The sequence below is a fragment of the Vollenhovia emeryi genome, unplaced genomic scaffold (genome assembly GCF_000949405.1).
Source record: "Vollenhovia emeryi isolate VEMERY1.0 unplaced genomic scaffold, V.emery_V1.0 DF939161.1, whole genome shotgun sequence".
Classification (NCBI taxonomy): Eukaryota; Metazoa; Arthropoda; class Insecta; order Hymenoptera; family Formicidae; genus Vollenhovia; species Vollenhovia emeryi.
In genome coordinates this window covers 748602-776543 of record NW_011967205.1, presented here as the reverse complement: position 1 = coordinate 776543, position 27942 = coordinate 748602, and the positions used below count along the sequence as shown (strand labels likewise).

Sequence of the window (27942 nt, the reverse complement as noted above, 5' to 3'; positions counted from 1 at the left end):
AATACCGACGCGAATAAACCCCCGGGTCGGGGCTGAGTGAGCCAACCACCCCTGGTCCTCCAGCCCGATCCCCGCCGCTGTCGCGGTCGTTTGCGCTATCGTAAGTTTATGTCGTCGGTTGCAGGCTACTATCCCTCCGTCTGCTCCACCCCCGGTCGACGGCGGCGGCGACGACGGCGGCAACAACGGCCTCACCCCTTTATACGACACGATAGTTTCATCGCGAAACTGCCGCCGCTCGCATCTGTCGCCTTTCCCATTACCGTGCAAGCATACACCGGCCCATTTCCCGCCGGTAAACTCAAGTGCGCTCTCAATTCGCTCAACCCCGTTGTTTCTCTTTTACCACCCGGCGCGCCGCGCCGCGGCGCGGCGACGGCCCTTCTCTCCCGCGGGCTCGCGCAACAACCGCGATATCGCCGTGATTAAACGAAACGAATTACCCCCGGCTTTAATCGGCCATTACGTACAGGCGATGCGACAGTTCGCTCCTAAGCTCGTACCTGACAATGTTGCCGTTGATTAGATGTGAGCTCTCGAAGGGGTTCATTGATGGTTGACGGCGGGGAGGAGGATTCAGTGGCAAGTGGCGCGCGCGTTCTAATTGTTAAGTGCACTCGAGTGTTACGGAATAGTATGCGAAGAATAAAAATTACAATGGAGATGATTTGCTGCAATCTACACCGTCGAATTAGATGTCTTTTGTGTGCGAGCTGTTGTCGGAAAAGACAGAAGAACTAAATTTGCGCGGATGGTACGCGCTGTGCATTCATGCGCTCTTAAACTCAAGTGAAACGTCGCGGGGAATGCACGAAAATTCCTGAAATGGCATCGCACGTGGCATTATATTCGAGCGAAGAATTCAGGAGAAATATTTATCCAGCGAGCTGCCGCTGGTCCGCGGAGATGTTGGTACCCTCGTCAAATATTACACGGCCGTCCGTAGCGCTCGCGCACCACCGCCGTTTCCATTAATAAACGCAAGAGAGTCGCGGAGATAAATTTTAGCGCGGCGTAACACAAAACCGAGCAGTGCCGCGCGGCCTTTGCTGCCGCAATAGAGATAGAGAGGTAGAGATAGAAACACAGAGAGAGAGGGAGAGAGAACGCACACTACCGGGCGCTTTTCATAAAATATGACTGCTTTAATAAATCCCGCGTGATGTTGCGACGGGGCCCAAGACAAGGTCCGAGACAAGGTGCACCGGTTCGCTCTTTCTCGGAAGAGAGGACGAGGGAGGGAGAGAGAGAGAGAGAGAGTGACGTTCCTCACGGCGGAAGTAAAAATTCAATGCCCCGTTTAAATAACCCATCATCAACGGCGTCTTTCGTTCGGTCGCTTCGCAGGGGTCGGTACGCTCCCCCCCCCCCCCTTACGTAAGGGCGAAGCGGGAAAGCGGGAGAGGGGAGGGAAGAGAAGCAGGTCCCGAAAATCCTCAGGGGTGCGATCGTGGACGGGCTGGGCGCGCTTTCCACAACGTATCTTCCCACCGTTGAACCCGCTCGACCGGTGTCACGTCCACCCCGTTACACGAAAGAATTTCCAGCGGCCCTTCCGCTCCTAAAGAGACCCCCAGCGAATCGACGAGGGGACCCCCAGCGCATCTCCCGACCCCCCGGCGACCGTCACGTTCGCCAATGACGATCGAGCGATTCGAAAAATGTCGCTTCTCTGACCAATCGCCACCGCGATCGCGATCTTCCTCGTGTCTCCTCGTACGTTGGAACATCTTCTTGACGGCCTTGAAAAATCACAGGCACGTGCGGCCTCCTTCCCGCTTGTTCCAAATTTTATTGTTGGTTTTATGTGCGCAAACCTGGTCGATTGGAACGAGCAGCTGCCTGTTGGCCACGTTTCGCGCCTTTTTCGCGCGTCGCCTCTTTCCTTTCTCTCCATTCTCTCGGTTTTCCTTCCTCGCCGCACTCTCGCTCCTCTTCCTCGTGGCTTCTCGTACTCGGCGTCCGTCTGTTTGGCCGTGCGCGCGTGCTATACGACCACGACCACGACGCAGGGTCGAGGGCTTTTTAAAGGGACACGGCCGGCGCTTCCTGACTCTCGCGCGTCCTTCCGTTGTTCCTTCCGCGATTCGCCGACACGGGGATTTAAATTTTAAACCATACCGAAAATGCTAATGCGCCCGACACCGCGGCGACCTCGTTCCTTTTCCTGTCTCCGGGTCAAGAAAAACCGTTGCCGTCCGCCTTGCCATTAAGTGACATACGCGGCATCTCGTCAGACAGGAATGGATTATTTCTCCGACAGATATTCGGATAGCGAACCATCAAAATTTACAAATGAAAAGCTACCCAAGTAGCTTACGTGTCTCTTTAAACGATCCGTACCGCAATATTCGATCTTATTGAACGGATGTCTCCTCTAAAGTTTTTTCGTTCATCCCGAGCTGCGCTGCCGACGTCATGATTCACAATAGCCGATCTTTCACATTTTCGTTAAATTAGTTTTTCCATCGGGATGCACCGCTGTCGTCGACCCTTCGATATCTTCTTTTTAAGTCTCTCCCGCGCCATACAATATTGCTTCCGAGTTGGAAGTGGCGATATTACAACGGCGCGCACGAGACATTCCTATCTAGATTAATTAATAATGTATATACGGCGCCGGGCGAATTTTCCACGGCGTGCAGAATTCTTCGATCGACCCTTCCCGGCGCGGACGCCGCGTACACGCGGCAGGATCGTTAATGGAAGATGTAATTGGAAAATACTTGGCGCGCCTCCGTTCAATTCACCGCCGTGTTTGCTCGCGATACGCGACGAACCGAGTTATCGCAAGAATCCTGCTTCTATCGGCGCTATAATCCCGCGGCACGGTGTATAAACTTTATTCCGCCGGTCCGCTCCGACGAGGTTGCTACGCGCTTTTACACCGGCACCTCCGCTCGAGAGAGGATCGATGTCCGGATCTTTGTGAAATTTCATCGCCGCCTGTCGCGGCCGCGAAGGAGGTGTACAATAGAAAATGCTATACTTGCTTTTTCTAAGGGAAAGACGTACGATAGTCTGTCAATCGGCAGATTAAAACGATTTGTACAGAATGAAAACGGCATCACGCGCGATACTGACAGAATATAAATTACTCTAAAGTTACGCAATAATAAACAACGTGTTAACGGAGTCCCGATTTTTCTTACGGCAGGTTTAATCTACCGTTTACTTTAGAGAATTCATATTTAGATTTCTATTAAATTTCTCATTGATTTAAAAAAAATGTTTTGTGTTTTTTCATTTGTGAAATTCAGGAGTGAGAGAACGAGAGTTCGTTTCGATTGCGGCGCAAGATATTTAGCATCCAGCATTTCTTTGTCGTTGCACGATTTTCAAAGTGACACAGATACCAAGAAACTCGTCGTGTCACTTGAGGCTGTACGATCGTGTAACGGTAATGATTCGTCAGACACCGACACGTCAATAATTTGGCTCGCGGCACAGGCGCATTGGATATTATCACGACCATTTTCCACGATACGACGCGCATAACGCACATATTTTCCCCTTCTCGATATAAGCGGCTTACTGGTTTTCACTAATTAGGCATCCGAATATTACAAACTTCGGCGGGGATTGAATCGTTCCGCGGTCTCGAGACGTCGCGAATCGAGACGGCATATCCGTTTCCTGATGTTGTTACATTATATTGAGACAGAGAACGAGAAGGAGAAAGGTCTGGGACAGGTAAGGGGGGGATGGTTGGGGGAGTAGGACTTGATGCATAAACGGAGAGCGGAACGTGAGGGTGGCTACAAAGCGCGGCGAGAATACTCTTGAAAGTGAATACTAGTATCCAATTGCAGTTACCTACCGTGTCTCCAGTTGTTCAAAGTGCGTATAACGGATGGAAGAGGTAGGAATTAATTGGCAGGTTGCTTTCAGTGGCGCGAGCGCGCGACGAGGGGAGCCTGGGGGGGGGGGGAGGTGGAGGTGGAGAGGAAAGGTCTTTGAAGAAACGAAAAACACAGAGCACGCCTCGGCAGTTTCTCGATGGGGAACGATATGTCCCGCGAATATATCATAAATTTAAAAAAAAGAGAACAGATAACTCGTCGAAACAGCTATATACGGAGGAAACGGGCAGCGCAAACCACGTTTGCGAAATATTGGAAATTGCGAATTGAGATCGTAGTCCAGATATAAAATTGAAAAATACGAGTCCGCGTCATTTGTCTCCTATTACCTGCTCTTCATGTTATTCGTTTAGAATCGATTACGCGAATATTTTCGAGCCGAGACTTAAGAGCTGAATTCTCCTTTCATCTCGCGGATACAATTAACGACGAGCTAAACTTGAAAAAAAAACAACAAATCGCTGAATACGACTTTAATCCTAATTAAAAGTGCATAGAGTTTACCTGCAAACATCCATTAAATATCCACTGTTTTCCGTTCTGTGCAGCTTCGAGTCGTTAACGACGTAGACGCAGGTCGTGAAAACTAACTTGAACGATTCATTCGGAGCTTATCGAAAAGTCTGACGTAAAACCGCGTTACACTATGAAATACACAATTCTAATACCCTCTTTCATGGCGATGCCTTAAGATATAATGCGCTCTGGCAATCATTATAATTGCAAAGTAGCGCCAAAGCTACCATTGCCCATGACTGAAGAGTAGTAGCGTGTTGAGATGCTAATTAGTGGGTTAGACTAGAGAAGACATTTACAGCAAGCGAGGGAAAGCTTTCAGGTGCGCTTTCAAAGACTTTCAAAGTACCTCGCGAGAGTATACTATCTCCATAAATTTTTGGCAAAGTCTCTCTCTCTCTCTCTCTTTCTCTCTCTGTCTTTTCCTTCTTTTGAATATTATTCATTAGTGACTAACAATTTTCAGTTTGTGTAAGACGTAAAAATGATTATTCTTCTTCTTCAACTCCCTTCGCGAATTTCTAATCGGAGCAAACAAACCTCGATATACCTCGTCTCTAAAACAACAAACTGTTATTCAGTAACAATAGCACGCTTTGTGACTTGAATCGAATTTCCTCTCTTAATTTTTTCAGTAAACAGATCAACACGCGGAATTGCCGGCACAATTGCATTTTATTCGGGACCTGCGCGATCCGCGCGTTTGTTAAAACAATGCGCCAGGTGGATTGAAGCTAGAAGCGCGTTGAAAACACAAACGCGCGAACGATGCGCACTTGGCGCACGCACGAGCCCCCGCCCTCTCCTCTTCACCCCAAATAATTTTCATAAACATTTCACAAAGGCGAAAAATTGAATCGAAAATGTCACGCGAGCGCGAAGACGAATTAGCAACACAAAAACCGGCGTCACCTGTCGCTTTCTCGCGACTACTCGATATCGCGATTATGCGGATCGCGTCCGCGAGACGAGCCCGCGCTCTTTACATAAAACGGGAGCGATCTCGCGGAATTGTCAGCGGTTAATTGCGTTCTCTTGCGCGCGCGAGGAGACGGCGCGGAAATAAAAAGGGGATACCCGGGGTTAGCGCGCGCCGAGCCCCCGCGCGAATTCATATTTATTCAAAGTGGAATTAACGACGAACGAGCCGGAGGGCGGGCGGGGGGCCGAGGGGGGGGGAGGGGAGGGATAAAAAGCGAGCGCGCGCACTCCCGATCAATAAGTTCGACCAATTCTGCTACGGCCGGACGCTTTATGGACTCGTTACAAACTCGCGCACGTAATTATCTCCATTCCGAATTCATGTAGGCGCGCATGCACACGCACACACGTGCGCGCTCGCAACACGCCGATCGCATAAAGGTCCCTTTAATCTGCACGGCCGCTTCCTACACGTTATCGGCGCGTGTCGCGAAGCGGAGCGTAACGCCCTCGGATTATCGCGCGCGCGCGCGCGCGACTCTTGTATTAAGGTCGCGCCGCGAGTTCGCGTTTGGTCGGTTTAATTTTGGTAGTTTTTAACACGTCACGTTTGGCGCGACAAAGGCGGGCTCATTTCCTCGCCGAACGCCCGAGCGATTTTCCAATTTCGCCCGAATCACGGGCACCGCAAGCGCGTCGCCCTCGTTACGCGTTAAATACAATTACTCGGCCTTTAAAAAAAAATTCCCCACTCGACGCCACGATCGACCGCGGACTCCGCGAGCCCCCCGTTAATTCGCGATGAAAATTTTATTAAGACCGCCGGCAAGAAAAGGGAAATGCACGGTCTATCGTAACATACGTTTGACGTCGTAACAACGATATGAATTTGCGCTCTGAAAGGCGTTGATTTAATGTCAATCGCAGCTGCAGCGAGCATTGAAAACGTTAATAGCGTCCCACGGTTGTGCAATTACTCAACGTTAGACAGTCAGAGTGAAATCGAGGATGGAAAAGACATGCGGTGGAACAAATGGAACGAGCGCTCATCGGCATTGCGGTATAAAAAGTCTAACGCCGTGCAACGTTTATAAAAATTATCGAACACGCGGAAAATTAGAGATTACGCGCTCGAGAGCAGGCGTTTGTCTCGCAGGAATATCAAATTGTCCCGTCGGAAATAAATTTGCGGTCTCGATGTACTTCGATATTAATGCAAGATTTCATTGCGTCTTTGATCAAAAGATGAGAGGCACGTCAGTTCGATCTGACATTTGCGATTTCTTCTGGCGGGTTGCCAATAACAGTCACCCTCGAGCTGTCCCCCATAGTTTGCGTATCGTTAACTTCCGTCTCAGCGTCCGCGATCGAACGAGGGGGCCCTGGCGGCGGCGGCAGCGGAGAAATTGACTTGTGGCGTCCGTGAAAGCTCACGCGAGATCGAAACCGCAGCAAACAGAAGGCGTCTACGCGGCCTTAATTAGTTGACGGAAAAATGAGGAAAATTGTGCGCCAGCCTAATGGTGATGGCGTTTATAGGGGAAAAAATAGACGAGAGAAGTGTGCGGGAGAACGAGAGAGAGAGAGAGGAAAAGGTTGCAATGACCCGCGTCGACTAATGACGTCACGTCGCACAAAGAGCGCCGAGAAATTACGATTGCAGGCGGTCGGGGCATTTCTTCGTTTACGTGTCGGCGAGCGCGCGGAACATTTAATTGGCCTACAGCGTCAGATAAAAATAGACGTCTCGGCGATTTGATTTGCGGCTGCCTCTCCGTCGATTACAATATATCCGCGCTTCGGCAAGAAAAAGAAATCGCGAAAATTAAGAGACGCTACGTGAAATAATTCAACTGTCCCCGTAAATTTACTTATATTTTCCCTCAGCTCTTGCGTTTTCATTGTACATTTTTCTCTTTACATTCCGGGCCATGAAAAATAAATGTTAAAGTAAAAAAAATCCAAGTCGTTACACGTTTGCGCGTAGCCTAATAAAGCTTTTTTTTTCGACCAAGCTGTACAAAATAGTAGTTGAGATGATATTTCAGGCGTAGACTGTTAATGACACTGCAGGCGGTACTCGTCATTTCGATCGCGCGTTTTGTTACGGACGTTTCGCGCGCAACACACGTTCCTCACACGCGCGCACGCAACGATAACCGCACAGTCCCATCGCGCTTCGTCCACTCCAGCTGTTTTTGCCACGGCGAATACGCCCGCGAATACTCTTCAGGATACGCGGCGATGGGGGAGAGGGCGCGAGAGCGTGTCGCACTTGACGATTTTCAATTTCTCCCTCAAGTTCGTACGTTCATTCGCTCGTCCGCCCGCTCGCTCGCGATTTTCCCCGAGCGAGAGAGCTTTGAATTTTTCGTTCCACCTTCTTGAGCGCTCGCACATACGCGGCTTCCATCCCCTCGAGCGGCGGGGCCCATTCAACTGCTACCCCTGTTACTCGCAATCGCGAGTTTTCCCGATACGTCTTCCACCGCGGGCTGCGCGGAAACCAGCCGATGAAAAGAAACTAGGTCGGGAACGCTGACGTCAGCTTCTTGAATATCGTTCGATTACCGCATTTTTTATGGAAAACGGTTTTAAAAAAATTTTTTTTATTAGCACGTAGCGCGTCTACACGCGGCAGAAGTCGTTTTTGGTGAAGCTCGTTTGCGCGTCGAATAGTTGGTCACTGTATGGCGATTAATACAAGGTTCAAAATGCTCTCGAAGTTTCACGCGTTTAGTTTTTAGCTAATTAGCAACGTCATCTAAAAAGTTGCCAACTATTTGCGACGATTAATTAACGTTTCTTATGCTGGGTTATTTGTTGAATAAATTATTGATGTAATTTCCCCATAAATCATACGCGTATGTATATTTTGTCACATTACCACAAATATCTTTCAGCATTAATAAATTTATAATATATCTGCTTCACTTTTTAAACAGCTGTTAAATAGGTATTTAATATACAATACGTAGTGCATTTCTCTTTTCGAAAATAATATTTGATCCAATGGTTTACTTATTTTTCTCTGGTGCTGCATCTGTTTTTTTTTTGTTTATTTTAGAATTCAGCAAGTCTGCATGTTTCCGCGATTGCAAATATGTATTTCTAGGCGCTATTGGCTTTATCCTTTCGAGTTTGACCAAAGGATCCGGTGGTCTGAAATTCGCCATCCTCGTACTACCCTCTCTTCAACTCTTTCCAATAGCGACCCCCATGAGACACCATCCCCGATTACTATCCCCCGAATAACCTGTTTACACATGAACCAGAGAGATCGTAGGGTAGGATGGAGAGAAACTAAAAACGTCAATAGCAGAGGAGACATTGTTGCACGCGTAACGTTCGGTAGATGTCGTCTAGAAAGACAAATAACAATGTCGATTTTTCTTTCTCATCGTGTTCCGGTTCCAGTCACTCACTCTGCATTTCCTTCCTTTCGCACACGATATTCCCATCTTAACGTCTTGAAAGTTGTCCCTGTTCGCGACTTTTGACAATATTTTGTTTAACGTCGCAAGAAACTCGTTCGATTTGCTAACGCATTTCCGGTAACAGTACCTCTACGCCGAGGCCGTTGTTGGACAAACGTATCTCGTTTGAAATTTTACGTCAGCCCCGAGACCTCATTTAGGCTCATTATTAATTCCGTTTCCGCATGTTTCTACATTTCTATAGCCTTATAAAATTCTTGGGAGTCGCGGCTGGTCGTTGCCCTGGCGATTTAAAAGTTACTGGCACCCAATTCACCCCCGGGGCTACGTCCTCCGTTCCTCGAGGATTCAATTCGGCATGCATAATTCCGCGAGCGGGGAGGATGAGCCGCGCCACGTATACCATCAGGAAAAGGAAGTACCGGCAGGTTTTCGGGCGCGAAAGGAATTCCCGACCTCGTCGAGAGCGTGTCGGTAACCCTTTTTCTTCCTGATGCGCCCCGGCTTTTCCCAGCGACCCCCTGCGAGAACAAAAACCCGCGGGACCGACCGGTTCGGCGCGAGCGAGAAGTAGCGTGAACTGGACACGGGGGCACGTAAAGGAGGAATAATAAAATGCCACGTTGAAGACGAAGGAGTGGGGAGGAAGACCACCAGCAGCTTTCTCGTCGCGATTTCGTGAATTTCTCAGTTAGTTGGCCTGTTGTCATCAGCTAGAGTGCAATTGCGAATCTAGTTGCGCCGGAAGTGCAAAGTACCATCGACGCTCGAGTCCGCGATCCCGATTCCGGGATCTCAATTTTGTACGCGCCGCCAATCGAGGCGAAGTTCGAAGATTCGATAATCGCTAATGAGATTTCGCTTCCGTTGAAGTTCGAGCGAATTGACCGTCTCGATTCCGCCCGCCCGAGACGCCAAGATGATTAATGACACCTAATACTTTCCGGAACAACGTCCAACCGTCGCAAGATCCGATCTATTTCGCGAGTCCACGCCTCCCCCCTGGCCGTCATTAGAGTCGCTCGCGTGCTTTATTGCTGTAATACCGAACGACACCGAGGATTCCGCGCGGAAATGCCGCGGATGCCGTCCGACGACGCTCCCCAGCCACGAAACGGTCGCGCCTTGACGATAGATGATTGATATGTTTGCCGTCTGTGTATGTGCCGTTTCGTTTTTTGCGTCAAATCGCGGACGCGACTCGAACCGGTAAAGCGTGACTCCGGTATATGACATGGATGGATACAATAACGGCTGGTACCATCATCATCAGCATCACCATGATCATCATCATCAACGCCAACAGCAGCACCAACACCACCAGCAGCAGCAGCAGCAACAGCAGCAGCAGCCGCAACAGCAGCAGCCGTATCAGCAACAGCCGTATTACGGACATCACCATCAGTACCAGAGCCAACATCATCAATACTCGCAGCAATACTCACCGAATTATCTCTATCGATTTTCCCTCCAGGTAATCCGCGGTGTCATCGCACAAAACATATCTCGCTTGCCTACTGATTTGCCCGCTGCTTTGTCTTTACCGACGAATGCAACATCGCGCGTAAAATTAGAGGAAAAAATCGAAAGCGACGTTTTCCTGATGTTCAACGTTGTGAATCGTGCAATGTTAAGACTCCGGTGATTCAGAAAAATCAGCATAGAACATAAAGTAGCTTAACGTAAGGTCGTGAAAATAAGCGCGCGGCGTCGATTATTGTCGTATTATTACGTCGCGCGAAAATAGGCGCTTAATGATATTATTTTTCATAATTAACGCGATATGAATTGCCGTAGCATGTATTTAAAATCGGTGGAAATATATTACAACAACGGTATCATATTAAAACGATTATAATGCCGAAACAGCAGTTATTAAATAACGACGAAACGCTTTAAATTATAGAATTTAACGATTTAATGGTTATTTTTGAGCGACACGTGCGGAGTATTTCTGATTGTTTAATGCCGTCGAAAAGGATTAACTCCGCGAGCTGAAATTAATTATATCCAGTTATTCTTCGATTAGGCACGCGAATGCAATTTTGCACGTGGACCGCTCAGCGCGTTGATAATGCTGATAGCTAAATACAGACAATGACAGTGAGACGAGAGAGAAAGAAAGACATATATATGCTCCTCTTTAATTCCCCCCTCTCTCTCTTTCACTGGCCATTATATTCGGCATGAAATGAACGCGCTAATTGTAATTTAATTATTTTACAGTATTGCTTACGAACAAGGTTTCAAAATCCCATTATCAATTACCATTATTTTGGTATACCATTATAATGTCCTGTGTGAAATTCGCGATACAATTCTTATTGAAGGTAGCAGCAGCTCGCAGCACTGCTACGTTTCTGATATGATAGCTACATACTGTGTATATACTATTATATAATGATCGTCGAACAGACGGATAACGCGCGATATTGTTTCCCATCGCACGAAATCGCGCGTTTGATAACATGGAATGAATGGGCTTAATACTTTTCCGTTTGCACGCGAAGTTTACTTTAATCCAAGAAACGACGCGCCGCATATTTATCGGGCGGGTAATCAATTCCGACATCGATCGCGATGTAGGGCAGCGGTGGTGAGAGCGCACGGCTTATTATTGGCGGCGTGAATGCACGGAATATATATTATACTTCCGACTACAACGATTTTACTCTGTAACATTTTTGCGCGTGTATCTCCACTCGGCCCCGCTTTTTACAACGCGAGAAATACGCGGCGCGGCGGCCACACGGGGCTGGTAATTTTTCACCGGAAATCAACCCTTTCGCTTACTCACGTCCGCATCACGTTGCAATCAATATTTCCCGCTTGCAACGAGCGCGCGCGATAATATTTGCAGAATCCTCGATATCGCGTGACGTTTGCGCCTGGAATAAAATTTATTGCGGAATAAAAAGAGCGCGTCCCAATATCTACCCCTCGGATCTCTCCAAGAAATTTACACGCGTAGAATTTTCTCCGCGCGAGCAATGGGGGCGGAGAATGGAGGGAATAACGTCGACTGTAGGCACAAAAAAAAGAGACAGCTATGCGGGCGCAATCTGCGATTTTTATGATCTGCGCGCGGACGCGAACCGGTCGCATGTGCGCCCAACGACGTTTGTAAAATATTGCACGGTACATCGAAAAGAGCGTCGCGGCGGGGGCCTGGCACAATTTCCCGGAGATTTACACGCACGAAAGTTCGCACGCACACGTGAAGGCAAGCGCTGTCCCCGACAAAGAGAAAACGCTTTCGTTTAATGACGACGGGAGAGTTAATTCTGAGCACGAATTAATCGTACTCGACGCGCGCCGACCGTACGTGCGATTTTATAGCGCGGGGCCCGTTCCGCACGCCGGCGGCACGAACAACCGCGTGTCGATGAGCGAGTTGGGGCTGTGAAAGTGGACTGAGACACGGGCAGTAGAGCAGAGAGGAGGAGAGAAATAGAGACGGCGATAGAGGGGCAGATACAGAATCCCATCTCCACGAACTGAGTGAATTCTGCGTCCACTGTCGACCCGAATACGACGAGGCATGCCTTATCTGACAGGTAGATACCGGCCGGAGTTATGCGTTACCTACCTGCGCCAAATTATGCTCCCGCCGCCCTTCCATCTCGCGCGCAGGGTTACGATCCGCGTCGCAGAATGCTAACCAAGTCCCCACATGTTGTCCAAGATTTATTAGAAATAGCGTCACCATTTCCGAAGTTTCCTCCCTAAAAAGTATTTCAACGAGAGTGACTTTAAAATACAATTATAACAAAGTTGTACGATATATAAAAAATGTAAGAGAGGAGAGAGAGAGAGAGAGTCAGAAAAGTGGCGAGTTTCTACGACTACGCCCTGCCCACCGCCGCCTCTTCGCATCGTGAATACGTATTTTAAATGCAGAAGGTATAAAAAAGTGCAGAGCTAAAAGGGACATACACCGGCGCATTTGCGAGAGCCGGCGACAGCGGAAGCGTAAAGCGTAAAACTTATCTCCGCCTGCGGAAATTATCGCCGCGACGTAACCGCCGCGAAAAACACGCGCGTGGGGCCGCGTCTCGCGCTTCGTGCCCGCGCGATACGGACGGAAGGATTTCGGGGATGCGCGTAAAAGCTCGGGCGAAGGGCGGCCCCCTAATAAAGGGCGCGCGCGCGCGCGAGAGGCACGTCTCTCCGTCATCGTATAGATACGCGCGGAATTATGCGCCCTTGTATAGCGTTCTCGCGCCGAACGAGCCCGTCGTTATCGCGCGGATTTACGATTCTGCACGTGGCGCGCGCGCGCGCGAATGAGCGGCCGCCGAATTTCCCGGCTCTGCGAAAATATCTCGAGAATCTCTATCGCAGCTCGATAAGACGGATTGCGCTCATTCATACGCGCGCGATGCAAACTCGCCGGTTTATCGACGTTTAAGTGAATAGGATAAAGCAGCCGAATATCTCGCCCGCTTTACAAAAGCCGAGTAGGAATACCGTGGCAGAAAAAGTCAATAAAATAGAACGATCGCTACAACGAACCCTCCAAAAATCAATCAGTAGATTATCATTGAAAACAGCGAATAATCACTGATTGACTTTCGGAGAGAATGTATGTTCACGCGCAGCGGGATAAAAACGTAGCTAATAAACTTTGAAGGAAGTTGAACGAAAAACTCGGGGAAAAAAAATACAGTGGTAACCCATTTGCGGGCCCACAATTAGTAATTGAATTATTGGGATTGTCCGTAATCCTATTCTGGGAAAAATTTTGATCGGTTTTTTTTGTAGTTAAACAACTTAACATTTCGGTTAGTGCCTCTTAAGTGAAAATTATCTTTGCGTTACTGAATATCGACAGAACTAATTGAGAGAATTGATTAATATCACTTAAAAATCTTGGATGTAGATAGCTAATTACGATTTTTAGTTACAAACAATCCAAATAATTCGATTACTAATTATGAATCCCAAAATGGGTTGCTGTATTCTTTTCAAGAGAACGCACGATTACATACAAATAATAAGAAGAATTGTCTCGCGATCGGCTCAAGATCTGCCGGAAATATTCTGGCGCGTGGAACTTGGCCGTGCCGGCGCTGATTAGCGCCGCGCGAAACAAGCGATAATTACGACCGTATCATCAGCGTCGGGGTAGATCGCCCTGAAAAGGCTTGCCGCGATCGCCGGCGTGGACGGGATGGAAGAGTAGCTCGGTGCCGACGCGGCACGCAGGTTCGTGGGGGTGGAGAATCGAAAGTCGCGGGCAATGCGGCGAGGGAGAAAGCGCGTCGAAGATGGCTGGGCTGAGGGGGTGAAAACGGCGCAAATGAGAGGGGGGTCTAAACAGCAACAGTAATTCGTTCACTGACAAAAGGCCTGGCTGGAACAATGACGTCTGCGCCGCGTCCGTGTGCGCGCGTCTGCGTGCGCCGCTTATTGTGAGAGCCCGCGCGCTTTTCACCGGATTTTCCGTCTGTTACGCCCGGCCCGTTTAGATCGATCGACCCTCGAGCACGCACGCGGGCACGCACATACGTATGCACGCACGCACGCACGCACGCACGCACGCACGCACAGAGGCGGCGCGAAAAGGGGGTTGCAACGCGCGTCGAACGCGCGAGGGATATCCGCGCGGAAAGTGAAGAGTAATTGCCGCTTCGTGTTATCGCGTACTACATCTTCGTCGGTGTTTTTGATGCATCGCGAGTATACGGTGCGACGTATACGTGCCGGCACCGTAAATTCTATTACGCGATGGAGGAACGCGGTCGCACGCGGTTTTGCGCGCGGGTAATTTCAGGGTGAAAGAGGGCAGGGGGGATGGTGGCAGCTGGTCAACGCTTCTCGTCGCGCGTATCTCGTTCGTGCGATCGAAAGTTGGAATATCCGAACGTTTCTCCACCGAGCGAAACAAAAGTTGGCGCTCTGCACTATATTTGCGCTAGAAATAGAAGCAATATGAGCTTTGTCTTTGATTGTTGTTATTGCCTCTCAGCTTTGCGCCGCGCGCAAGAGTTTTACCCTGCATCTATAAACGTAACGAAATTATGCAGCTACGTCTCTGCCGTACAAGAATTATTATCCGTCAACTGTCGCGAGGCGAATACAACGTAGCCTCGTCTTTTATGGCAGAATTTATTGCACTTACTCTTGTGGAAACGAAGCGCAGTGCATTTACGGGTACGGTTACTTTGCAAAAGCATTGTTTACATTTCTCCTATTGCGCGCACTAGGTGCTATTATTTAAAGCTCGGTATTTAAACGGCCATTAAACTAATGGCGGAAGCTTAAGCGCCCGTCTAAGCCCGAATTCCAGCGGGATAATCGCGAGAGCCCTAGATAACCGTGCTCTGGCCCGTCCGCTTCGCTAATTATGATAATTGTTATGGTAATTACAAAGTCGATCATACAATTAGCGAGAAGACGCGCCCCATTGTGCCAGCGTGCGAGAACGTGCGCGACACGACGGACAATGACATTTAAATCGAACAATGCCAATCGTTGTTCGATAATAGATCCAATAGTTGTCAATCTCTCGTAATTTTCTCATTAATATTGTTTATCGTTTGTCAATACGCACGCGTATTCTCCGAACGGCGTGATTCACGAGCTTTAAAACACGCGTTTAAAAAAAAAAAAGGAAAGAGCAAAACGTCCAGAAGCCGCGGGGCTCTCGATTAGAGATCCATCTTCGTTGCGGATCGCTCGCCCTGACAAGTGTCTCCTCTATGTCATGGTTGTATTGTGATTTACCGCCCCCCCCCCTCCTCCCTCGTCTCCCACGATTCACGGTACATTGGATCGCGGGGGCGATTCAGCATTCCCAGATTGCAGTTCGAACCATTCAGTAGCGACGATCTGCATCCGCCCCGCCTATCGGAAAAGTGATACATATCCCTCATTAGCAAGTTGCCATTCCGGTTCCTGCCAGTATTCCTTGCCAGCCCCGTACCGAACACCAATCAAGCCCACGCTCATTCGTCCATAGTGCTGCTGCTCGCGTTGTTGTTCCCCCCCCCCTCCCGCTCCCCCGTGACTGGTATCGCCTACTCGCGTATCGGCTGACGAAGCAAACAATCCCTCCATTAGTACTTGTTATTTTCTAGAAGCATTCATAATAACCGCCTACAATTTGATGTATTGAAATGTCCCTCTTCATCGTATCTCGCGTGATTATGCGGAAAAACATCGGTCTCAAATTTCAAAACATATAATAACAGCCCCTCCCCCCACCCCTCCGTACCAGATATCATACCGGGTCTTATTTTTAAATCTGATTATAGTTTGTTGGTATCGCGATACTATTGTTCCATTAATTGGCATCGGATGGTAGCAAACACGTTGCGTCGAAATTCTAGTTTACAGCATCGCATTTCCGAGATAGAAACAATGTCGCATTTAATTTCGCGGATCTTATCGCGGTCCGTAATTTCGCGGGTAATTCTCGCGCTTCGCCCCGACGGCGCGTTTCGCGGAATTTTCGGAGACTCGGCGCGATCTGGCCAATGGGAAAGAATTTCATCCCTTGGGCGCGATTACGTCACGGGGTGTGTGCTCGGTATAAAATTACTATTCGTAGGTGCGCATTCAAACAGCCCTCGTTGCGCGCTGTGCGGCGGGGAACGCCGGAACGAGGATCAGAATGGCGTATGTCGTATTTCGCTGGGAAGGGGCGGCTTTTGCGTCGGGTAATTAGACACGTCGTCCAGTTTACGGGCGGACGTTAAACTCTCGAACTGGAGATGGTCGAGATAGAGAGGTCCTTTCACCCTCTTCTGGCTGGCGGAGATATGCGCTCTCGCTCTCTGGACGTCGTCCATTCGCGGGAATGAAGGTCCGGCCAAATTGAACGATCCTTTTCCGCTGGACGTTGCCTGGGGACACTAAAGCGTCGCGGCGCATCCACGTCATATAATTGCCATGCGGAGTGCATGCAAAATTCACCTGCTGGATTGTTCGGGTAAAATTTTCGTCGGACACGCCGGCGACGACGACGACGACGACGATGCGAATTAACAAGCGACTGGTGCAACCGGTTTAAGGCAGCACACGCTCTGTTCGTCGAAGCTTATATGTTCGTGATGAAAAATACAAAACGCGCATCGCGTTCGCGAAATGTGTTTCAAGCGAATTCGCAAAGATCGGAGATCGCGAAAATGTTACAGGTGTACCATATAATATAATGCGCGCGGTAACGAGTTATTGGATACGTGTTTGAATTAATGAATATGTATTTGCGTAATGAGTTATTGTATTCGTTCTGTGCGCTAGTTTGCATCGGGATTATTTATGGTATCCGCGCGGCAGAATCTATGGTGTAATAATGACACGATTCGCATAAATGAGAATGGAAGCTTGCGCGAGGACATCAGGACACGCGTTAACTGCGGCTTAACCCTTTGAAGCATGGTGGTAACCCACGTTACTCAACTTCTTTACTTTTTGGCCATTTAATTTCCAGTTTACGCATTTAGGGGCTTTTGCATTTATTCCAGCGATAAAAGAACATAAAAAAGTTGAGTAGTCTTTAATGTTTATTTGTAAAAGTTTTATAAATAAACAAATATGAAAAAACAGCAATTTTTTCGGAAAAATTCATTATTGACCAAATTTTTCAAGATTATTTCTTGGAAACTTTGTACAAAGGGGTTTTCGGGGCCGCTTTTAAGTTTTGAATTCCACCATTTTGAATTATGATATTTAAAATTTGACAACAGGTTCGTAATCAGCGACCCCAAAAACCCTTGTATACAAAGTTTCACAAAAAACTGCTCAATATAAAAATGTATGCTTCAAAGGGTTAATGCGCTAACGACTCGGTCGAATTTCCAATCGCATCGACATTTCATCTCCATATTGATCGGTTACGATATGAAACATTAAGAAGAAAGTAGCTGCCTCGATCAAGCGGAGGAATACAAAACGTCTACGCTATTTTAATGTATCTGCTGCCGCTTGAATCTTGCAAGTAGAATTAAATCGCCAGGAATATTTATGAGCGCTATTCGACGCGTTACACTGCCACGTTAACTAAAAGCGTAGAAATAGATGAAAGGGATTTTAATGGTTTGTTCAACACATCGCCCCGCTTGAATCCTCGGCGGCGCTCCATGTAAAATATGTATACGAGCCGAAGATTCTTTTCAGGATATCCTATGCGAGACTGCGCCGTTGGAACACATCAGAGGTACTTTACCAAGTTTCTCCCGCTCGAAAACGCTATATTCCCGGGACTTGCCCTTTCTTTTCGCCCGGCAGTCTCGATCGCGCGGTCGGAAATTTATTTCTCGCCAGAGGCGTGCGCGGAATTATCCAAAATCCCGGCGTGTCGCCTCGCACGTGCCTCCACTTTACGTAGGAATGCAAAATCTGTCGTTGGGGCACCATCTTTCTTCGGCGGCCTCGTCCCTGGGAGAACATTCGTTGCAAATTTAACGCGGAGAGCGGAGGAACAAGTGATATAACCAAGAGAAATATATATACAGTTCTCAAATTAATAGACCGATTTTTGGCCAAGAAGAAAAGATAGAGAAGTTTTCGCAATGTCTAACAAATAAAACAAATCTGCCTGTCATTATTCGACGATATAACAATTATGGGACAAAGAGGGAGGAGGGAGGACAGAAAGAGAGAGAGAATGTACAGCTCGATAATATCGATTCGGAGAAATCAATTACGAGGCAACCCCTTTTAGCGCAGAGACTCGGCGGTTTCTTCAACCGGAGCGTAATTTCCACGTGGCATTAAACCGCGGTGGAAACCGGACTCGTCGCGCGTTGGTGGACAGAAAGACGGCGGAACGAGATTTCCTAATCGGTATGAGAGAGTTTCCACCAGGCGACTCTCAATTCGTACCGAAGCAATTCACCGGGCTCGGAAAGCGAGTGAGCGCGCGCGCGCGAGACGAGGCGCTTCGGGGTGGAAAGAAAGGGAGGATCCCCCTGGATGAAAGAGAGGTGCACGAGAACGAGCGCAACGAGAGAGACGGACTCGGGCGAACGACTCGAAGACAATGCAATTATTCGCAATTACCGCGTCCGTCCGCGGCTCGCAGAATTATCCCATTCTGTTTCCATTACTGGTCCCGCCAGCCTTGGGCTCTCTCTCCGCTTCATCCTCCCACCGAATTACCCTTTCTCTCTCTTTACGCTCGCTCCGCGGGCTGCCAGGCGCTCGTACCCGTGTGTACACGCCGCGCACATACACGCTCGTGTATATTATTGTACATATAAATGCCACCGCGCGCGCGCCGTCAAAGCATCGACGGGAGAAATTAATAGACTTTGAACGCCGCAGACACCGGCAACTCGGGGCGGGATAATGCGGCGAAATCTATAGAATTTGCCCAACGATCCGTTAACGAACGACGTAACTCGGAATCTTCGCGCCTTCCCGCATCGCGCGCCACCCCCGCTCTCTTCGGGGGAGGATTACCAGCGAAGTATCCAAGAGTAACGCCACTCTCCTTTGGATCCATCGCCGCGATTCGGTCGAGTGATCCAGCGTAAGCCGCTTTCGCGCGCAGCACTCCGCGTTACCCTAAGCTTCGCTTGAATAACGACGTCGGACACCGGTGATATTACTCTTTTTGGATAGTTAAAGACTGCTCGGAGAGAGTAGATGGATACGCTTAGCGTGTCTCACGCGGCAAAGTCCATTAAAGAACACAGCGAGGCTACAATTATACATTCCTGTCTTGTTAAAGATGTTGAAAGAAGAAAGGGTTAAACGGCACAGTTTAAAACATTACCGATTAAACCGAATGAAATTCCTAATACGTTTAATACAGTTTTCAGGTATTCGGGTAAAAATCTCGATAATTATATACCTCGACAATGACGTGCAGCTGTGCGCGTTTCACTGGAGTGGCGACGAGTAAAAGTATCGCTTGTCTAATCTACTCAGGGATCGCTCGTGCAACGGGATTCTTTCTCGGCCGGCTTTGACCGCGCGTAAACTGGATCAGCATCGTCTACGACGGCAGCAGCCGCCAAAAACAGGAGAGGAAGCGCGGCGGGATTCGATTACAAAGCCCTCTCGTCGCACCCTCCCGCTTCTCCGCCGGTTCGGTCGGAGATCGGACACTTTCTCTCCCTTTTCGCCGTGCCGATCCCGGTGTGTTCGGGTCGTTAAAGATTAACGGCGCTCTCCTCGCTCTCTCTCTCTCTCCCGGGCGACGTCGTATTCAGGGCTCCGGGCGCCGTAGGACAGGGGAGCGGCTAATGTAACAAAGGAAATCCGGGCGACGAGCGACAAAACGTAATTACGCCCCGCCACCCCCGCGCCCACCCCTCGACTCGCCGCTTCTTCCCTCCGCTTTGCGTCCTCCTGTCCCGCGTGTAACGCGGAACCTCAGCGGGACGTCGTCCGTGACGCGCTTTCCCGCGTCTTCCGCTCACCTATGTACACCTCTCGGCGCTCTTCGTGTATCTACCTGCATGCATATAGCGGTCCCTCCTTCGCCACGTCCGCACCCGTGCCATGCTTTCCGCCAGCGCGCGCGGTTTTGGCGCACGGATTACCGCCGAAAGGGAATCGATTAAACGCAAAGCGCACGCGACGTCGTCCCGCCGCCTCCGTTCGCTAATACATTTTGCAGTTGACAGCCTCTTTAATTGCGGTATGCTTCTCTCGTCGCTCTTAACACCTTTTCGCGCGTCACTACCTCGCGCGAGATTCGCGCCGATTACTTATGTAATATCGTACAACGCGCGATGATTTATCGCGCTTTAATTGTTAAATCGCCGGCTTTTCTTCGCCCGGCTCGAAAGCTTATCGAGCTTGGATATTCACGTGACACATCCCGAGCTGTTTCCTCAAATATATTAGGGGGTAGCGACGAAGTTCTTTCTGGTGCTTTGTGACTCGTCACGGCTCTTTGTGAATGCGTTAAATGCAAAAAGGCCCAGGAGAGTTCCATTTTAAAAGAGGAAACGATCCGACAATGATTGTTTTCTGTCTACGCTTGGAGATCACCCCTGCCGTTCAAGGGGTGGTTTCTACTCTTCAACCCACGCCATTATTGCAGAAAGAAAAAAGTACGTGACGATTATTTTTCGATGTCCTGCGAGTGTGCAAAGTTTCATTCAAATCAGTGACACTTCCGTAAGTCTCCTTGTGAGTCATTTGGAAATAAAGAAACAAGTTTCCCCGTTCCTCTGTAATTTCTTCGGCAATTCCGTTAACAGCAACGATCATTCAAAATCCAGAAAAAAAAATCGCCGGGCTTCTCGTACTTTCTTTTCGTACAATGTTATCCATAATTATGTTCGCATCTGTAGCTTGTTTCCGGCGTGTAAATATTAGTCCGGTGAATATTAAATAGCCCAGGATCGATGGAAATGAGTTTTCCGCTGTTTTTTGCCGAGCTTTATGTTTTATAGATGTCGACGAAAGCTCAAAGCCTCCCACGTTTTCAACCTTGCGCGATGATTATAGGGGCTGGTAGCTGCGTATTTGCTCGCGAGCAGCGGCGTATATAACGGCACGCTTTTCATGCGCTTTCTCTTCCTCACAATCCTTATTCACCGATTTTGTCGAAGTAAAATCCCGCGCGTACTTCTTGCCGCGGCGAAATTCAAAGGGAATAAGGGGTTAATAATATAGCGAGCGTAATAAGCTTTTAGCTCGCTCCACAACATATTTTTTTCAAGCGCAAAAAGAGAACGCTCGGGCACCGAGATAATTTTACCCGCGGTATATCATCCACTTATAATTTCATGCAACGCAATTGTGCGAATTGACGGTATCGCGAATCGCTTGTTTGCGACTCGCAGAATTTTTCTAAATCAATTTCGTCAATTCCATTTCTACAATTTAATTAACGAAATTCTTTTACTTTAATTAAGTGACGTGTAACTCGTAGATTACGGACATTAACAAAAGAGAATTCTAAAAACTATTTTTCTTAGTTCGCCACGCGCGGTTTCATAGACGTGCAAATACATCGAACAGCTGAGATATTAATACGAATTTTCGCGGAGATGCGACAGCTGCGCCAAATTTCATATTGCCGAAGACCCGACCCTCCTATCTCGTCCCTTGAGTTGCCTCCGAGGTTGACAAAATCCAGCGAAAATTTTAATAGATCGCGCCGGGATAATATCCCTTCCACGCCGGAGGCAGAGAGGAAGTAGGCAAACTTCCATCCGAGAAATGAAATACTTTCGCCGTCGCAACTTCCCTCGCTTTGTATGCTCGCCGTAATTTTGCTAAGAGTCACGGGAGCAGTTTGAACTGGGTGCATCCAAAGGAGTTCTTTAATCGAACAAGATGAATTTATACAAAAGATATTCTCGTATTTCCATTTATACACGAGATACCTCGAAAAATGTTCCTTTCAGAAGTGATTATTATTTACGGACTCGTCTGAAATGTATCAACGATAATATATCGGGTTCCAATTAACGTTTTATGCGACAATATTTATTCCGACGTATAATTGCGCGTGTGGGGAAAAGCTTTTAACTTCTAACACTTTCGTAGAAAATTTGTATAGAAAATGGCGTTATACAGAATTGCAGATTTAATAGAAATTACTGCCGGATGACATTTGTTGTTCGCCACGAGAGCGAATAATATAAAATTACTACGGTATTTTCGCGACCTGCATATTGCCTACGCATTTTGGCAAGTTTTGCTACGAATTACCACTTTCATTAGAGTAATTGGCACTATGGGGCATGAGATGAATTTGTTAAATGAATGGATGTCCATTTTCATTTTCGGACTGCTCTGTCTTTCTCGTTTCGTTCCAGACCTAATATTTATCTTTGCTCTGCCTTTCCATCTGTATCTCCACTGTAGCGCCACGAGCGCGCTTCCAATTTTGTTCAATTAAAAGATATTTTAAGGCCACTGTAATTCGCTGTGTTTAGACAAGATGTCGCGGAACTGGGGCATGAAGTTTTTTCCCGCAAGGATTGTAGTACTTTATTTTATCGTGTTATTTCGTTATTCTGCCCCGCGATAACTGTACTCAAATATACTGCGAAAATATCGAAGGTACGAGCTAAAATTTATTATTTTAATGGAAGTTAGAAAATTTTCCTTTCTTTCTAGTTCAATTCAAGATTTATCCCCCCCCCCTCCCCGTCAAGCCACTTACAATTTCCTGAGATTTTGTAAATGTTCTCGCTCTTGAGCTACTTATCTCTGAATAGAATCTGTGAATTTATTTTCGAAGGATGAAAACGTCTTTCGGTATTTTCCAAGTGAATAAAGCTAAAACAAATATCATTTTACGCGTCTCTAATAAACATCTAAGACTTTCATCTTACAACTTTGTGGCTATGTGTAAAGGCTGTCGCCGAACGCTTACGCGAGACTACCGCATATAATCCATTAGGCGCGAAAGGGTTAACGCGTTAGCGCAATCTCCTCGAGAAGCGGACCGTGCGAAAGCGATTAACTCGGCGTGGCTGAAGTCGCATTGTCGTCCTGACAAGTACGCACGCACGCCGTAAAATTACGGATTGCCGGGAGATTACAAGCGTGCGGAGAGACCGAATCGGCGGCGATAAACGGAGGAAGAAATGGAGAACGCGAGAAAGACGAAGAGGGTGAGGCAGGGTGGAGTTGTGGCGAGAGAGAGAGAGAGAGGGGGGGGGGGGTTTCTAAACTACTAGCATCTACTAGCAAGTGGTAAACCTGGCGCAAGCTGCAGGGCGACTGACTGCGGTGGAAGGGGATGAGCATGCTAGGCGAGTTATGCCGGCATTGTTCTAATTTAATCATACATGCCAGGACCAACCAAGATACTGGCTCAAGGAGCAAGCCGCTAGTAACGATCCACTCGCGCAATTCACCGGCACTTAGATCGCCCCTCCCCTCCCCCCATTCTCTCTCTCGCTTGTATAAATGTCTATTCTCGATTCCCCCCCCCCCCGTTGTTACGTCATTCTTTATTTAAGGTACAAACTGCCTACTCGCATAATTGCGAAAATCGTATTTCGGTCAATCCATTTTATCGATGTATAACTCAATACTCTGTAGATACGCAGTTAATATTCTCGACCATATTGCCGTATGCTCTGTTGTTGTTATTGATTATTATTATTATACTTAAATTTTATACATTTTATTTGCTTTGCTTAACTCGGATGCGACGTATAATCAAACGGCAATACATTTTCTATCGCTGCCTCATTCGCGTCCAAGTGCGTCAAATGTCACAGCTAAATCGGCTCTCGAAGACGGCAACGATGGAATCACCAAATTTCCGCTCACTATGCGGACCACCGGCCCGGAAACGGGCCGTAATTTTACTCCGGCCGTACTTGAACAGGTTAAGTCGTTGCCGAGGCGCTACGATATCTTTCGAAGCGGAAGGAGAAGGAAGAATGACGCTCCTCGCACTTCTTGGGGACAATTACGTCTCCGTCGGCTAAGCTATCGAGGCGACGCTAACAGCGAATGCAAAATGAACACGTCGCAATCGCGGATTTGCCACGCGAAACGTCTTTTGCATTTTCAGCACGTATCCCGCATTAATCCCGAAGTAATTGAGTCACGTTATTCCACGGAAAATCGAGAAGAAGCGAAGCCACAGATATTTTTATACGTCATTTATCATTATGTATCGATGATAATGATAAATAGGCTCCAAAGGATACAAAATTGATATCAATATCTAAAATAATAGAAAGAAAGACACTAGGTATCTGGTGACGGCTCCCATTACCCTTAGCGTCTTTCTTTTCTATTATTTTAATTATTAATATCAATTTTGTAGTTAAGTATCGACTTTGAATTAGGGATGTAAAAGAAGAACAGATCTCAACAATTACAAACGCGGTCTCTATCTAACATCCATTCTATCGAGACGAGTAGAAGAAGGAAGTACGATGAGTTTACCGATCGATGTTGTCTCGAAAGAAATCTCTAATTCTGTGTAAAACGAATATTTGACACTCCTAGCCTGTGCATTCTCGTTTCTGTCGTGGGAATCGCGCGCCAATTTTGTTTGTGATCGAAAGATACCTCGGCAAATGAACGCGTTGCCTTAACACGGCGCGAAAGCGCGAAAGCTTCTCCTCTCGCTCCGAACGAATTCAGGATCTCGTTGGGATCGAAGATTGTTTGCAGAAATTGATGAGATATCCGCCGCGATCGAGTACTACGGTATCGTGAAAGATGAACGTGGTAGGTCGCTGGCGAGGATCGATAGCTATCTCGCGATCTATCAGCTGCACACGCTGCGAACGATGACGAGCGAAATACCTGCAGCTGGTTCGAGGGGAGGTACAATTGCGCTCTCGTCGACGCACGAATTAAACCAATTTTGCCGGAGCTGCTTTCCATGAAAAAGCCTACTTTTAAGTTAAACTCGCTCGCGGCGGCTGCGCATCGGCGCCTCGAACGAGCCGCGATTACCGTCGAACCGTAGTGAATTACGCGATAAACGTAGGAGGAAGAAAATTAATCTCCGAGCGAGACGTCGACGGGCGTCAATGATTACGCGTCCGTGTATCTTTAGAGCTTTAAAACTCATCAGGATTAACGTTGAATCTTAATGCATCAACAGACCCGACGGCGTTAGGGATGAAGCATTAATCCTCAACACTTTGAAGCCAAAGATTAGTTTCTTCAAATTGCCAGTATGATAATAAAATTCCAAATTTCATCCGACCACAGCTGGCCACAACTGTTAATTAATCGGTTAATGCAGAAAATTTATTGCGAAAAATATTACCTCAGCCAGGGTTTGAACCCTGACCTCCCTTACTCTCCAGGCGGGCGTCTCACCAATTCGACCACCGAGGCATGTGGTAATATTTGTCGCAATAACATTATAAAGACGACGTCCTCGCGTCTGTTTTTTGACTTTAAAGTCAATTCAATGGTGATACATCGCTGTGTTTCAGGCACAACGACATTATGTTGCTGTCAAGAGATACGCAGACGATAGGGAATTTAATAACGCAACGGAATTTATTTACGCGAAATTCCTCAGATATAACGAACGACGTGTATAATCTATCAAAGCTGTTAAATAACTAATACGCATTTTCACTTGCGAATCGATCGCGTTTCCCCCGCGGCGATCGCGTTCCAACGTCGATCATCCGGTACTCGCATCCACGAAGCTATATTTGCGCGTGTCAAAAGCTTTTTCGCAATTCAACGTTTTTCCTCGACCGGATAACGGAACGAGCATGTGTATCCATCAGCAATATCACGCAAAAAACGCGCCAACGAAAAGTCAAGACCACAGAGCGTCCTTTTGATTACCGTCGCGACGCTCGCGCCTCTTTCCCTTTGCAATTACGCGGCTGGTGCTATAGGTGATCTAACTTTATGAAGACATCCGCTGATAGCAGGAAAGAATAGTCTTTCGCGCTTCTCTCTGCCTTCGCCGTCCTTCCTTCGCGACAGACGTTTGTTCACTGGCTGGAAATACGTTCTTTTTTTCTCTCTCTAAGTGACAAAAGGCTATTGAATGATAATATATATTAAACTCGCGATATTTGCAAAGGTTTATAAAAGATATGAAAGGTTTCTCTTTATAAAGTATATTATAAGTCGGCGTGAAAATTTCTCAAGCTTTCCTTTCCATAAAAATATCTGAAGACAGCATCTTTATAAAAAAAATATCTATCGACCGCACCGAGTTCTAAAATTATAACTCAATAGCGCAAGTTGATAAAATAAATCTATCTTTGAATTGTTAATAGCGCCCAGGTTTCAAGTTAGAAGACTTCCTCTAGACAAATGCGATGGCAAATCGCTTCCAGTAAGAAGAGGTAGTTAAGGCCGAGTAACGTTCCGCTATTATTGAGCAAAGAAGGGTGAGAAATGGGGAAGGGGCAGATATGAAGACTAGTCGCGCGCACGTATGTGTGGCTTCTTGTTCTTTCGCGCTGCCGAATGCCTCTCACGTACGGATGCGGTTACGCGCGGCTTCGTTTGCAGATCAAAAGGAGAAGAACGATTCGGACGCGAGCGGACACGTTGAAAAAGTGTCGGCAGATTAGCCGAGCAGCATTTGTCGGCGAATGTGATTTTAACGCCGAATATAAGAGAATCACAATATTATCCATATTATCCAAAGCGTTCTAAAATATTAGCTGTCTCGCTTCCGCGCTTTAAACGCGCGACCTTTTAAGTTCCTTCCGCAGGATATCGAGTATTGGATCTACTTACAGTTATTAAATTTCCAAAGCTCTTATCCAGACATGCCTCGCGGCAGCATCGAATATGTACTTACGACTAAGCTTAGAATTCTCGATTCCGGGAAGCTTGATGGAAGAGGCAGCAACTTCGCTCTTCTCGCAGCAATTCTCGAACTTATACGACAGGAGTTTTGCACGCCGCAAAAGGAGGCGTGGAGGAAGTAAGCTCGCGCGAAGGGAGCGCACGCTAGCCTAGCGAAAGCAGGAAAGAGAATAATATGCACATGCGATGCAATCCCGAGTCTCTGAGACCTGTATTTATAGTTGCGTTTCTGCCAAAGGACTTGACTAAAAACCAGTTTAAAGACCCGGTCCGATGGACGGATCTTGGGAGTTAATTTGATATTCGTGACGAAGCTGATCTCTGTAAGTCGGCTACGGTATTTTTTATTTTTAACAATTTTTTTCTGACACTGGCGAAAATGCTATGTGTGTGACGATATAATATTTAAAAAAAAACAAAGAAGGAACTGGTCTTCAATTTAGCGCTACGAATTCATCCATCAAGTCCCAAGATATGGGTCTCATTGTAAATGTTTCATTTGATACGCTCTTAAAACGATTTAAGTAGCGAATGCAGGGCCTTGGGTCTGTATTCGTCAAAGACAACATTTTGATGTAAGAACCAATATCAAAAAACATTCGTCACCCGCTTGTAATTATATTATATCGAAAGCGCGACTGTTGAGAAGCGCGTCTCATTGTTCCTAGGACTCAACGCGTACTCATTAGTGTAAAGTCTAGAGCATCGTGCAGAACGCTTATGGAGGAGAGTGTGAAGATCGCGTCTAGCTCTAAAACACAAAAGCGAAGTTATAATATGTTATAATATAGGAGTCGAGCTTCTCGCCCGCGCGCCGTATCTCGCGTCCCCGGACGATCGTCGTATCGCCTGGAAGCGATGCAAATTGTGCAGCGGGCGTGCAACGTTCTCTGATCTGTAGTTAGCAATTCTCCCATCTCTATTCCCTCTTACGCGCTTACGAAGTTGCGGAGTTTATACAAGGCTCCGAAGGAGGTAGAAGAGGAACGGTTCTCGGCCCTCGAGAGGGCTTA

General features: G+C 47.5%; 1 protein-coding gene across 1 annotated transcript in view; it reads left to right on the top strand.

Annotated features, from left to right (window-relative positions):
• The window catches only part of LOC105564670 (zinc finger protein rotund-like), a 326878-nt gene extending 299827 nt beyond the window's left edge, over positions 1-27051 (top strand). Inside the window, exons 9-11 of the mRNA XM_012017214.1 lie at positions 17861-17900; positions 24800-24955; positions 26888-27051. Of these exons, the coding sequence (XP_011872604.1) occupies positions 17861-17900; positions 24800-24955; positions 26888-27051 (360 nt within the window). The remainder of the gene's footprint in view (positions 1-17860; positions 17901-24799; positions 24956-26887) is intronic.
• Positions 27052-27942: the final 891 nt, after the last annotated feature.